This window comes from Salmo salar, chromosome 09 (genome assembly GCF_965601325.2).
Source record: "Salmo salar chromosome 09, fSalSal1, whole genome shotgun sequence".
Lineage (NCBI taxonomy): Eukaryota > Metazoa > Chordata > Actinopteri > Salmoniformes > Salmonidae > Salmo > Salmo salar.
This window is the reverse complement of record NC_138299.1, coordinates 133,410,567-133,424,920: the sequence shown is the minus strand read 5'-3', so window position 1 is coordinate 133,424,920 and position 14,354 is coordinate 133,410,567. Positions and strand designations below refer to the sequence as shown.

The 14,354-nt window shown below is 42.5% G+C and overlaps 1 protein-coding gene across 1 annotated transcript in view; it reads right to left on the bottom strand.

Annotated features, from left to right (window-relative positions):
- The window catches only part of cpda (carboxypeptidase D, a), a 42,218-nt gene extending 28,910 nt beyond the window's left edge, over positions 1-13,308 (bottom strand). Inside the window, exons 1-2 of the mRNA XM_014214420.3 lie at positions 12,492-13,308; positions 11,049-11,296 (exon numbers count right to left, since the gene is read on the bottom strand). Of these exons, the coding sequence (XP_014069895.2) occupies positions 11,049-11,296; positions 12,492-13,150 (907 nt within the window). The 5' untranslated portion in view covers positions 13,151-13,308. The remainder of the gene's footprint in view (positions 1-11,048; positions 11,297-12,491) is intronic.
- Positions 13,309-14,354: the final 1,046 nt, after the last annotated feature.

The window sequence follows — 14,354 nt, the reverse complement described above, 5'->3', positions numbered from 1 at the left end:
AGTAACTGAATGCCTCTATGCCCATCTACCTGCTTTATTTAGCAAGCCACAGTCACGTGACTCATTGGCTGTAGGAGCGAACCATTTGTGAACAGGGTGGTGTACCTAATAAACAAACGAGATTTGTTTTACTTGTCCCAAAGCAATACCATGGACATAACCATATTGTATGATTTAAAAATAGCGAAGGGATATAAGGAGATTTACTTTATTTAGTCAGTTCGACACCTTTTATAAACTAGTCAACATTTGCTGTTCGGTCGCCAATCAAAGGAAAGTAAATGGCCTATGCATCCGACTCCGTGGCTGGCTATATGAAAGTTGAAACACGCAACATAAAATAAATGAATGTGCCCAAAAACAGTAATTAAGTGGATTTCAACTCATTGTTACCACTTACATCAACTGGGACGTGTAAATTCACTCCCAGGAGATGAAGGAGCATCATGCTCTCCCTCCTCCGTGAAAAGAAATTTGACTGCAGCCAACCACAGATAACAAAAACAACACAGGTACCAAGCGGAGGGACAGACAGCCGACTGACAAACCAGCAGTGTTTCCAGTTCATCACTCGCTTTGTGACTGTCGTATCAATAGATCACTAGAAGATGCATATCGTTCATTTTAGCGGGAGAAGGCTACACAGACTTTTCTGACTAGCAAACTTGAAACTTTTAAATGAGCAGAAGCCTGAAATTAAGTGGAAAAAGTGAAGTGGAAACATGTCAAACAGATGGAAAAGGGGTCTTAGAAAAAGTATTACAAGTTATTAGAAATAGAGTTCCAGCGAAAAGTTTAGACACACCTACTCATTACAGAGTTTCTTTATTTTTACTATTTTCAACATTGTAGAATAATAGTGAAGACATCAGAACTATGAAATAACACATATGGAATCATGTAGTAACCAAAAAAGTGTTAAACAAATATATTTTCTATGTGAGAATCTTCAAAGAAGTCACCCTTTGCCTTGATGACAACTTTGGACACTTGGCATTCTCTTAACCAGCTTCATGAGGTAGTCACCTTGAATGCATTTCAATTAACCTGTTATGGCAAGGGGGCAGTATTTTCACGGCCGGATAAAAAACGTACCCGATTTAATCTGATTATTACTCCTGCCCAGAAACTAGAATATGCATATAATTATTAGCTTTGGATAGAAAACACTCCAAAGTTTCTAAAACTGTTTGAATGGTTTCTGTGAGTATAACAGAACTCATTTGGCAGGCCAAAACCTGAGAAGATTCCATGCAGGAAGTGCCCTGTCTGACAATTTCTTGGCCTTCTTGATTATCTCTATCCATTACAGGGGATCTCTGCTGTTACGTGACACTTCCTACGGCTCCCATGGGCTCTCAGAAGGCGGCAAAAAGCTGAATCGTGGCTTTGCAGGCTCTGGCTGAAAAAAAGTAGCGCGTTTGGATAGTGGCTGGTCACAGTACTGTGAGACTCAGGCTCGTGCCCGAGTCGACCCCATACTTTATTTTCTTTCGTCTTTTTACTTAAACGCAGATTCCCGGTCGGAATATTATCGCTTTTTTACGAGAAAAATGGCATAAAAATTGATTTTAAACAGCGGTTGACATGCTTCGAAGTACGGTAATGGAATATTTAGAAATCTTTTGTCACGAAATGCGCCATGCTCGTGACCCTTATTTACACTTCGGATAGTGTCTTGAACGCATGAACAAAACGCCGCTATTTGGATATAACAATGGATTATTTTGAACCAAACCAAGATTTGTTATTGAAGTAGCAGTCCTGGGAGTGCATTCTGACGAAGAACACCAAAGGTAATCAAACTTTTCTAATAGTAAATCGGAGTTTGGTCAGGGCTAAACTTGGTGGGTGTCTAAATAGCTAGCCATGATGGCTGGGCTATCTACTCAGAATATTGCAAAATGTGCTTTCACCGAAAAGCTATTTTAAAATCGGACACCTCGATTGCACAAAGGAGTTCTGTATCTATAATTCTTAAAATAATTGTTATGCTTTTTGTGAACGTTTATCGTGAGTAATTTAGTAAATTCACCGGAGGTTTGCGGGGGGTATGCTAGTTCTGAACGTCACATGCTAATGTAAAAAGCTGGTTTTTGATATAAATATGAACTTGATTGAACAAAACATGCATGTAGTGTATAACATAATGTCCTAGGTGTGTCATCTGATGAAGATCATCAAAGGTTAGTGCTGCATTTAGCTGTGGTTTTGTTTTTTGTGAAATTATATGCTAGCTTGAAAAATGGGTGTCTGATTATTTCTGGCTGGGTACTCTCCTGACATAATCTAATGTTTTGCTTTCGCTGTAAAGCCTTTTTGAAATCGGACAGTGTGGTTAGATAAAGGAGAGTCTTGTCTTTAAAATGCTGTGAAATAGTCATATGTTTGAAAAATTGAAGTTTTTGTATTTTTGAGGAATTTGTAATTCGCGCCACGCCTATCATTGGATATTGGAGCAGGTGTTCCGCTAGCGGAACGTCTAGATGTAAGAGGTTAACAAGTGTGCCTTGTTAAGTTCATTTGTGGAATTTCTTGCGTTTGAGCCAATCAGTTGTGTTGTGACAAGGTAGGGGTTCTATACAGAAGATAGCCTTATTTGGTAAAAGACCAAGTTCATATTATGGCAAGAACAGCTCAAATAAGCAAAGAGAAATGACAGTCCATCATTACTTTAAAACATGAAGGTCAGTCAATCCAGAAAATGTATAGAACGTTGAAAGTTTATTAAAGTGCAGCCGCAAAAACCCTCAAGCGCTATGATGAAACTGGTTCTCATGAGGTCCGCCACAGGAAAGGAAGATCCAGAGTTACCTCTGCTGCAGAGGATGCGTTCATTAGAGTTAACTGCACCTCAGATTGCAGCCCAAATAAATGCTTCAGACTTCAAGTTACAGACACATCAACTGTTCAGAGGAGACTGTGTGAATCAGGCCTTCGTGGTCGAATTGCTGAAAAGAAACCACTACTAAAGGACACCAATGAGAAGAAGAGACTTACTTGGGCCAAGAAACACGAGCAAATGGACATTAGACTGGTGGAAACCTGATTTTTGGTCTGATGAGTCCAAATGTGAGATTTTGGGTTCCAACCGGCGCGTCTATATGAGCCGCAGAGTAGGTGAACGGATGATCTCAGCATGTGTGGTTTCCACCGTGAAGAATGGAGGTGGTGGTGTGATGGTGCTTTGCTGGTGACATGGTGTGTGATTTATTTAGAATTCAAGGCACACTTAACCAGCATGGCTATCACAGCATTCTGCAGCGATACACCATCCCATCTGGTTTGCACTTAGTGGGACTATCATTTGTTTTTCAACAGTACAATGACCCAAAACACCTCCAGGCTGTGTAAGGGTTATTTGACCAAGAAGGAGAGTGATGGAGTGCTGCATCAGATGACCAGGCCTCCACAATCACCCGACCTCAACCCAATTGAGTGAAGGAAAAGCAGCCAAGTGCTCAGTATAGGTGGGAACTCCTTCAAGACTGTTGGAAAAGCATTCCTCATGAAGCTGGTTGAGAGAATGCCAAGCGAGTGCCAAGCTGTCATCAAGGCAAAGGGTGACTACTTTGAAGAACCTAAAATATATTTTGATTTGTTTAACACTTTTTTGGTTACTACATTATTCCATATGTGTTATTTCACAGTTTTGATGTCTTCACTATTATTCTACAATGTAGAAAATAGTAAAAATTTAAGAAAAACCCTTGAATGAGTAGGTGTGTCCAAACTTTTGACTGGCACTGTACATCAAAATAAAACATTGGCTTGTGTCTTGGAATTCCGTTACCAAAAACCCACATATCGTTACGATATTTTCTAAATGTTCTCCCATATAAGGAGGGAGGATAATTAAAGTTCACAAAAGTAACAAGGTAGACCTATCAATTAGTTCATGTTTTTACTGATAATAATCCATAAAAATAATTGATAAGTGACTAAAACAGGAAATAATTTTACCAAATCAGTAACAGAAGTTCAGAAAAAAAAAATTGTAACAGAATTTCTGCAGTCCCTATCCTTCCCTTTACCTACTTCCCTCTCCCGGCTCTTACACCTACCCATGAGCCTCTCTTTCCATTTACTGTAACCAGCATCCTCACCCACTGAGCACCGACCAACACCGGAAGTCCATTGACATTGAAATGTAGATTAAATTTGGTCAGTCTGCCCTGGCCTTGATTTCAACGTCCACAGACATCGTTTTTTGGTCTGGTCCCAACCAGCCTTGATTTAAAATGTCCACAGACGTCTAGACCAGCCTTCATGTGGCCCAAACATATACGTCCATTTGGTACGGACAAAATCTGAATTAATCATAGACGTCCATGTTTCACAAGTTTGGACGGAACAGTACAGTGGAGCACAGTAAAGAGGTCGAGTATAGTTCAGTACATTCCTGTACAGTAGAGTAGTGGAGTACAGTACACAGTTGAGCACACTAGAGTTGAATACACTATAATGTACTGCAGTATACTCTACTGAACTCTACTGCACTGTGCTGTACTTTGGATGTCCAAACTTGTGAAACAAACATCTATGATTGATTCAGATTTGGTCGTGTCCGGACCAACCAAATTAGGTCTTGTTTGGTGGTGGAGCTCATTAAAATAATAAAATCTAAAATCAAATAAAAATGTTATTTGTCACATGCGCCAAATACAACAAGTGTAGACCTTACAGTGAAATGCTTACTTAATAGCCAGTGTATAGAATAATACCCAAATATGCAATCTTCCAGTGAATATGTTTTTGTAAAATGTTCTGTGTAAATTGTTAAGAATAGTCCTTATGCAGAGCTTGAAATCAATGGTTTTTGTTTGGCATACATTTTAAGTGAAAAATCTGAGTCTCAGCACAATTCCGTTGCCCTACATTAACCTCACATCCCAAGACAAGTAGATCATTGACTGACTTTGATAATCATATGAGGGCAGACCTTCAACAAGACAAGTGGGAGTCTTATGGCAATTGACTTCTAAAAGAGAGAAATTCCCCATAACTAACCTTGTCATCAGTACAAACACCATATGTCTGTTGTTCTGTTTGCAGTGATGAATGTTTGTAGCAGTAGGCTACCAACCCTGCAATACTGTTTGTATTGCTTCCTACCCAGACCACAGTGACCTACTACCTTGCTCAACCAGCCCTGTTCTCATTCGCCAGTAAAGGATTGATTCATTCCAGAATCCAGACAAAAGCTGCAAACACAAATCTGCAAGGCCTATGAATACAGGGTACCTAATCCGGCTAGTAGGAAAACAACCTTGTTTGAATAACATTCAGTGCAGAGCTGGAGCAAATCGGCCTTCAGTATTGTAACCGTAAATGAGGCCACATATGTTCTTCAATATAGTTCTCTACTACAGCATAATGATTTGTCCTGATGGCTGATAACAGGTTAGCTGTGATGTCAGTGAGCTAGAAAACAGCAGCCCAACTATGAGATAACAGTCAGTTATGAAAAACAAATAACAGACCTATAGGGCTCCCAAGTGGCAGAGCGGTCTAAGGCACCGCATCTCAGTGCGAGAGGTGTCACTACAGACCCTGGTTTAATTCCAGGCTGTATCACAACCGGCCGTGATTAGGAGTCCCATAGGTGCAGCGCACAATTGGTCCAGCGTCGCCCGGGTTAGGGTTTGGCTGGGGTAGGCCGACATTGTAAATAGGAATTTGTTCTTAACTGACTTGCCTAGTTAAATAAAGGTTAAATAGTAGGTAGGGATGTACATCTTTCAAGACGATTCGTACATATCATGGCACCGATACAATGCAGGAACGATACGCTTTAGTTTGAAATAATTTGAAGCGATTTGGTTTGATTAGACAAACAAATCGATGAGATTTCGTGAATAAACATTCATTTACCATACTAAATTAAAATCTGCTTCTGATGGAGCTCATGAGCGGGATCTATTTGAGCTGACGTCTGTCGGTCTGTCTGTCTGTATATATATGTCTATGGTGTATGTAGTCACCTGAGCCATAAGGGATACTAGTGGGCATCTACCACCCCACTATTAGATTAGGGGGAGGCAATGAATGCTTTAAACCATCACCCACTTAAAAGTGAGCTAGTAATGTATCAATATGTATCTTTACAAATTAGCCATGACATAGCTAATGAATATATAGCAGAACTTCGGATTTCACCCAGTCTCAAAATGGAATGATTTTGACCGTTTGGAAGTTTTTATGGAGCGAGCTCCTCCCGTTTCGACAATGCAGTGCCGCTTCCCTCGCAAAAGTGATGATGGCTGTCATCATTATGAAATTATCAACTTTACCCTGTATATCTAAAAATGACCATATACACTGATTGTATAAAGCAAAACTACCAAAACTATTACTGATGGTGAGCCTGATTAAAATAAAATCAGATGTAAACCCTGTTCAGCATTTGGGCCATTAGCCAGATGAGTTGTGTCTTTGGTACCTTACTTATATTCCGGTAAAACCCCACTTTCAACAGCGCATTTGACAACAATAACCTATCAAATCAATTGGTTGTCACTCAATAATAAAGCCTAATATTGCGCAAGCCATTTTACAAGCATTTGAATGCTGAAGGTGCCACACAGATGTGCAAGATCAGGAATAAGTTGGTCAGACCGTAAAGCAGAGCACAGTGCACAGTGTGACTAGGCTGCTGATATTGAGGTTGTTCGGAATGTAAAATGACTTGTAGATTAACGCAGTTGTCACAAAATATGAGGTATTTTTAGAAGGTAGAAAAAAAGTAATATGAGCAACAAAAAAATTTGTGAACCAACGATTCATGACGTTTTTCTGACAGAGTATATACATTTGGATCGGTTAGGGGTTCCACGGACCGATGCATCTTAATGGTCCTTTGCTGTTGTTCTGGGATTGATTTGCACTTTTGACACCAAAGTACGTTCATCTCTAGGAGACAGAATGCGTCTCCTTCCTGAGTGGTGTGACAGCTGCGTGGTCCCATGGTGTTTATACTTGCGTACTATTGTTTGTACAGATGAACGTGGTACCTTCAGGCGTTTGGAAATTGCTCCCAAGGATGAACCAGACTTGTGGAGGTCTTGGCTGATTTCTTTTGATTTTCCCATGATGTCAAGTAAAGAGGCACCGAGTTTGAAGGTAGGCCTTGAAATACATCCATAGGTACACCTCCAATTGACTCAAATTATGTCAAATAGCCTATCAGAAGCTTCTAAAGCCATGACATAATTTTCTGGAATTTTCCAAGCTGTTTAAAGGCACAGTAAACTTCTGACCCACTGGAATTGTGATACAGTGAATTATAAGTGAAATAATCTGCCTGTAAACAATTGTAGGAAAATGTACTTGTGTCATGCACAAAGTAGATGTGCTAACCGACTTTCCAAAACAATAGTTTGTTAACAAGAAATTTGTGGAGTGGTTGAAAAACAAGTTAATGACTCCAACCTAAGTGTATGTAAACTTCCGACTTCAACTGTATATGTATGCAGCCTCCTCTGTCTTAGAGACAGGACTCTGTTTATCATGCAGCCTCCTCTGTCTTAGAGACAGGACTCTGTTTATCATGCAGCCTCCTCTGTCTTAGAGACAGGACTCTGTTTATCATGCATCCTTGCACTTTATTACAAATACCAAGTCACTCACCCACCATTGTTGCATGGACCTGACTTTATATGCGCAGAAAGCTACATTTGTATGCGTTCATCTACAAAGCCCTTTCGGGTAAGTGCCACTGAATTAATTGAACAATTTGATGGGAGACTCTTATGGAGGAGTGTAAATGCTTTTTTAGGTTGTATTGTTGTAAGTTTTAATTGTGTAATGTATTGATTGTTTCTGTCTTCGTGGCAAGGTCTCCCTTGAAAGAGACTGAGTCTCACATGGGGTTTTCCTGGTTAAATAAAGGTAAAAAAATCAATACTAATATGAACAGTCAGAAACCGAGCAGTGGGTATTGCTGGTTAGTAAAAGGACTAGGCTACTTAAAATGATTTAGCCTATGAATAGGCTATAGGCCCAAGTAGTTTATAAACTGTTCATTAATTCATATTGAGTTGAAAGGAAGAATTAGCAGACACAAGGCCAGGGTTTCCTAAAATCGGTCCTTAGGACACAAAGGTGAGCACGTTTTGGTTTTTGCCCTAGCACTACACAGCTGATTCAAATAACCAACAAATTATCAAGCTTTGATAATCTGAATCAGCTGTGTAGTGTTAGTGAAAAAAAACAAAACATGCACCCCTTGGGGTCCCGAGGACCGAGTTTGGGAAATGCTGCACTAGGCCCTCCATGGAATGAGTTTGACACCCCTGGCATACAGGAAAGAGGTAAACTAGCTATAAAATGGGTCTACAAAAAAAGCTTGTCAAAAGGTTATCAGTCATCTATTGCAATTATCCAAGTCAACCCACCAAGCCAAGTACATAAACTTTCCCTCCCTCCCTCCCTCCCTCCATTATTATTTCTCAACAGTCACCTCTCGGAAGGTCATAATGACAATTATCTAGATTCTAAACTCACATTCGTAATGTTCTAATATGATCCTACGATATCGTTGGGTACATTTCAGTCCTGTCATTTCCTCATTGAGCATTGTGTAAGTCTGTTCTCAAAGTTCAGAGAATGGATTCATATTTCATTAGATATTTCATTAGACGACTCATTCTGTATACATCTGGCCCTTCTTTGGACACTGTGCTTACAAACCTCCAAACGAGCTTCAACACCATACAACACTCCTTCCGTGGCCTCCAACTGCTTTTAAATGATAGTAAAACTAATTGAATGCTCTTCAACCGATTGCTGCCCACACCCTCCCACCCGACTAGCATCACTACTCTGGACGGTTCTGACCTAGAATATGTGGACAACTACAAATACCTAGGTATCTGGTTAGACTGTAAACTCTCCTTCCAGACTCACATTAAGCATCTCCAATCCAAAATTAAATCTAGAATCGGCTTCCTATTTCGCAACAAAGCCTCCTTCACTCATGCTGCCAAACATACCCTCGTAAAACTGACTATCCTACCGATCCTCGACGATGTCATTTACAAAATAGCCTCCAACACGCTACTCAGCAAACTGGATGTAGTCTATCACAGTGCCATCCGTTTTGTCACCAAAGCCCCATATACTACCGACCACTGCGACTTGTATGCTCTCGTTGGCTGGCACTCACTACATATTCGTCATCAAACCCACTGGCTCCAGGTCATCTAGAAGTCTTTGCTAGGTAAAGCCCCACCTTATCTCAGCTCACTGGTCACCATAGCAACATCCACCCGTAGCACACGCTCCAGCAGGAACGACCGCACATGATGACCGCACATGATGACCCGCACATGTCTTTACAGGAAAAGCCTTGACGGTCACCTGAAACCTTCAGACTCAGATTACAGTACCATCGCATAGCCCCTCGTCTGGCTCTCCTCCCAACCCCCTGACCTGACAGCAGCCACACAGCACAACACGGAGACTGGGGGTCCGGTTACTGCCTGTGGACCACAGACACTGGAATTCCTGAACATGAAGGGGGGGGGGGGGGGGGGACAGCAAGCTGCATGGACAGGTTGTGTCTCACACACCACACACACACCTCGTAAAATAACCTGAGACCAGTCAGGCTTTCTGTGAGGAGAGAACAGAGAGCAGGTCTGTCCTGCAGGGGTGAATAAAACAATACTAGCTAGCTGGGTCTGCTGTCCTCTGCCACAGCTCATTTGCTAGATAGTGAAGTCAGTGCAATGGAACACCTGTAATGAATGAATTAATGACATTTTGAATTAATTGGATTTTATTTGGGTGTCAAATCGCCAGTTGGCAACCCATCCCTTATGGCATTAATTGACACAAACATTACAATAATTCACTGTAAAAATTCTGTGCTAATTTTTCTTGTATGTTCAAAGCCATACTCTGATTAAATAGCCTAATTAGTGGGGTTTTAAATTAAGACTAGACAGACAATCCCAGTTGTGGATCTGCTGGTTTGGTTCTCAAATAGACCCAAAATGAGTGTGGGGGGGTGACAGTATACATGTTATCAAAAACCCTTTATTACCCTACTATAAGCCTACAACCCCGCTCCTCCGCTCTCTCCACTGGCTTCCAGTCGAAGCTCGCATCCGCTACAAGTCCATGGTGCTTGCCTACGGAGCTGTGAGGGGAACGGCACCTCCGTACCTTCAGGTTCTGATCAGGCCCTACACTCAAACAAGGGCACTGCGTTCATCCACCTCTGGCCTGCTGGCCCCCCTACCTCTGAGGAAGCACAGTTCCCGCTCAGCCCAGTCAAAACTGTTCGCTGCTCTGGCACCCCAATGGTGGAACAAGCTCCCTCACGACGCCAGGACAGCGGAGTCAATCACCACCTTCCGGAGACACCTGAAACCCCACCTCTTTAAGGAATACCTAGGATAGGATAAAGTAATCCTTCTAACCCCCCCCCTTAAAAGATTTAGATGCACTATTGTAAAGTGGTTGTTCCACTGGATATTATAAGGTGAATGCACCAATTTGTAAGTCGCTCTGGATAAGAGCGTCTGCTAAATGACTTAAATGTAAATGTACAGTACATGTCATTCGATATTCATTTCAAGGTGTCTCCATAAACTCATACAACACTGAGCTGAGTAAAACCTGATCTCCAACTGATTATGAACGCCTGAAAAGTAAAATTACCACATGATTTTGTCAGTCCCTGAGAAGAGAAAAATTCAAAATAGACACCAATTGACTTAATCGTCATGGCAACCCAGCACTCCGCTCTGTCTCAACAATGTGCGATTATTCTGAGAGTGAGAGGAGGGATAATGAGTTAAACAATCAAAAAAAAGCAGCTGAAGAAGCTTTTCTCAAGAAATGGAAAGCCTAGGAAACAACTTACGAAGAAGAGAAGAAAATATATTAGAAATCAAGAAAGGAAGATATTGGAGCTGGTCTAGGATACTTTGTGTGTGAACCATCACCTCTTTTTCAACAAACTAAGAAGGAAAAAGAACATGACCTCCCTAAAAAGAGCATCATCAGTGGTCTGATAGTTAAGAAGGAAAAAGTCTTACCGGGTACATCGTACCACTTTGCCCCGTTGACGATGCCATCCTCAAAGGTTTCGTCGGGGGTATCTGGGCACTTGGGTTCCCCGGTCCTCATGACGGGGTGGTTCTTGGCGTAGGTCAGCGCCAGGTGTTTAAACAGGTTGTCGTCCACAGAGCTGCTGTAGTAACCTTGCATCATGTGGGAGGCCGAGTCATCAAAGGGGTAGCTGGCCACCACAGTGCCACCATGCAGGTTCCCTGACAGGACAAACCTGGAGGGACATAACAACAACACAATGTTATCAGGAGGCAGGGGATATATAGTAAGCCTGGTATCTACTGTCTGTAGCCTACATACTATTGTCAAGGCCAAGGGGAAAGGGGTGGGGAAACCTTTCACTATCCAAGGCTGATCTGAAGTACACACACGAGCATGCCCCCATTCACATCGATGGGGCTGTAGTGGAGCGGGTCGAGAGCTTCAAGTTCCTTGGTGTCCACATCACTAAGGACCTATCAAGGTCCAAACACACCAACACAGTCGTGAGGAGGGCACGACAACCTCTATTCCCCCTCAGGAGGCTGAAAAGATCTGGCATGGGACCTCAGATCCTCAAAAAGCTCTACAGCTGCACCATCGAGAGCATTCTGACTGGTTGCGTCACCGCTTGGTATGGCAACTGCTCAGCATCCGACCGCAAGGCGCTACAGAGGATAGTGCGTATGGCCCAGTAAATCACCGGGGTCGAGCTCCCTGCCATGCAGGACCTCTATACTAGGTGGTGTCAGAGAAAGGCCCTTGAAATTGGCAAAGACTCCAGCCAACATCATTAGATGTTTTTCAACAGCTGCTTGTTTAGTGACAGCTGGAAGGTATAGTGCTTGTTTTGACAGGTCTTTAGACAAAGGTGGCCGGCCTAAAGTTGTATGGCAGGCTACTTATGTTGGCCTATTGGAGTCTGATGTTGATCGAGGTCATTCCCAACAGTTAGCTGGCAACAATGGGTCTTTAGGTAAATGGAGAGATCCTTCGGGGGGGGGGGGGGGGGGGGTATTTGGGGTCCATGAGGAGGTGCTTAAGAACAATAGGAACAATGACAGATGCAGGCTGCCAGTAAAGTCCTTGGGTGCAGCAGTTACCATTTGCAGTAAGCGATGTCCGTGGAGCCCAGGGTCCTGGAGTGCCGCAGTCACTTCACATTTTTTATTTTACTGACCTGGAAGAACAGGTGTGTGGTGTGTTGAATTTAGGCAATCAATCATCTCAGTTTGTCAGGTGTGGTGCCTATGTTGGAACAAAATTCTGCAGTACCTGCGCCACTCCAGGAAAAGGGTTTCCTACCCCTGGTGTAGCCCATACATTTGAGCCATCTGAATTAGGTTATAAACAACGTAAGCTAAACAAACACAAACAATGTTGTGTGTAACGTTTGGTCTATGTAAATAGAGAAAGAAAGAAATACATACTTTTTCTCCAGGATCCATTTAATGACAGCTGTAACCTCTGGAACATCTTCTTGCTGGACGTTGATTTTGTCAAACTGGTCAGGAAAACTTCTGTTGAGGTCCATGTCCTTGGCGTTGGAACGACCCCCAGCGTCGCCACTACAGTCCCCCTCTCTGGACCTTTCGAACCCGTCTGGGTTCATACTGGGCATAATGTAAATATCCGTGCTCGTCACCAACTCCGTGATACGCGGGTCCTCTCCATACCTCGTCAGTAGGTAGTTCACAAGGTACACCAACACCTGCCTCGAGATAGTTTCGTCCCCGTGCATGTTCCCCACGTATTTACATTTGGGTTTTCCCGGTACGTCAGCGTTGGGGTCCTTTGTGATTCGCATAACCCACAACTCCCTGCCCTGCACGGACTGGCCTATACTGGACAGGTTGGCGATGTAAGGGTATTTCATGGCCATGAACTTCAGTAGCCTGGTCATTTCGACATAATTGTAGTATTTTGTATAGTCTTCTACCTCTACTTTTGCGACGGTGTTGCTTCTGACAAGCCTCGCCTCGCCGACGCTGAGAGCCGTGATGGGGCCAACAACAAAAAGGAGGAAGACGAAAAGTGAGACGCATAGTTTCGGCGCTGTATGTCGATGCTCCAGCAAATATGTTGCCATGTTTCCTACTCTCCTACCTCTTGAATATCCAGTCTTGTGAAATAAAAAGGTCAACGATTAGAACATTGTTATCTAGCTAACCTCGAGTATTGTCTCTCCGCCAGCCTGCCTGTATGCGTTCAACTTCCAGTTAAGCTTTCATAGGGGCGGGACTTTGGTTTGATGTCACTCTTCTTGAGGAGGATCCTCTTTTTAAAGTGGCTTGCAGAATATATCATTTCAGACTACAGTACAGAACTATAGTGTATTTTAGTTCTGTAAAATGTATATCTGACAATATTAGTCAGTTTTGTATTAACCCCCCCCCAAAAAGTGCGATGCATTGTATGAATATTTATAAAACGTGGTAGATTGTAAATTGCCATTGTTTTCTCAATATTTATTTATTTATTTCACTTTTATTTAACCAGGTAGGCCAGTTGAGAACAAGTTCTCATTTACAACTGCGACCTGGCCAAGATAAAGCAAAGCAGTGCGACAAAAACAACAACATGGAGTTACACATAAACAAACTTACAGTCAATAACACAATAGAAAAATCTATGTACAGTGTGTGCAAATGTAGAAGAGTAGGGAGGTAAGGCAATAAATAGGCCATAGAGGCGAAATAATTACAATTCAGCATTAACACTGGAGTGATAGATGTGCAGGTGATGATGTAAAAGTAAAGATACTGGGGTGAAAAAGAGCAAGAGGATAAATAACAATATGGGGATGAGGTAGTTGGGTGTGCTATTTACAGATTAGCTGTGTACAGGTACAGTGATCGGTAAACTGCTCTGACAGCTGATGCTTAAAGTTAGAGAGGGAGATATAAGACTCCAGCTTCAGTGATTTTTGCAATTCGTTCCAGTCATTGCCAGCAGAGAACTGAAAGGAAAGGTGGCCAAAGGAAGTGTTGGCTTTGGGGATGACCAATGAAATATACCTGCCGGAGTGTGTGCTACGCGTGGATGTTGCTATGGTGACCAGTGAGCTGAGATAAGGCGGGGCTTTACCTAGCAAAGACTTATAGATGACCTGTAGCCAGTGGGTTTGACGACGAATATGTAGTGAGTGCCAGCCAACGAGAGCATACAGGTCGCAGTGGTGGGTAGTATATGGGGCTTTGGTGACAAAACGGATGGCACTGGGATAGACTACATCCAATTTGCTGGTTAGAGTGTTGGAGGCTATTTTGTAAATGACATCGCCGAAGTCGAGG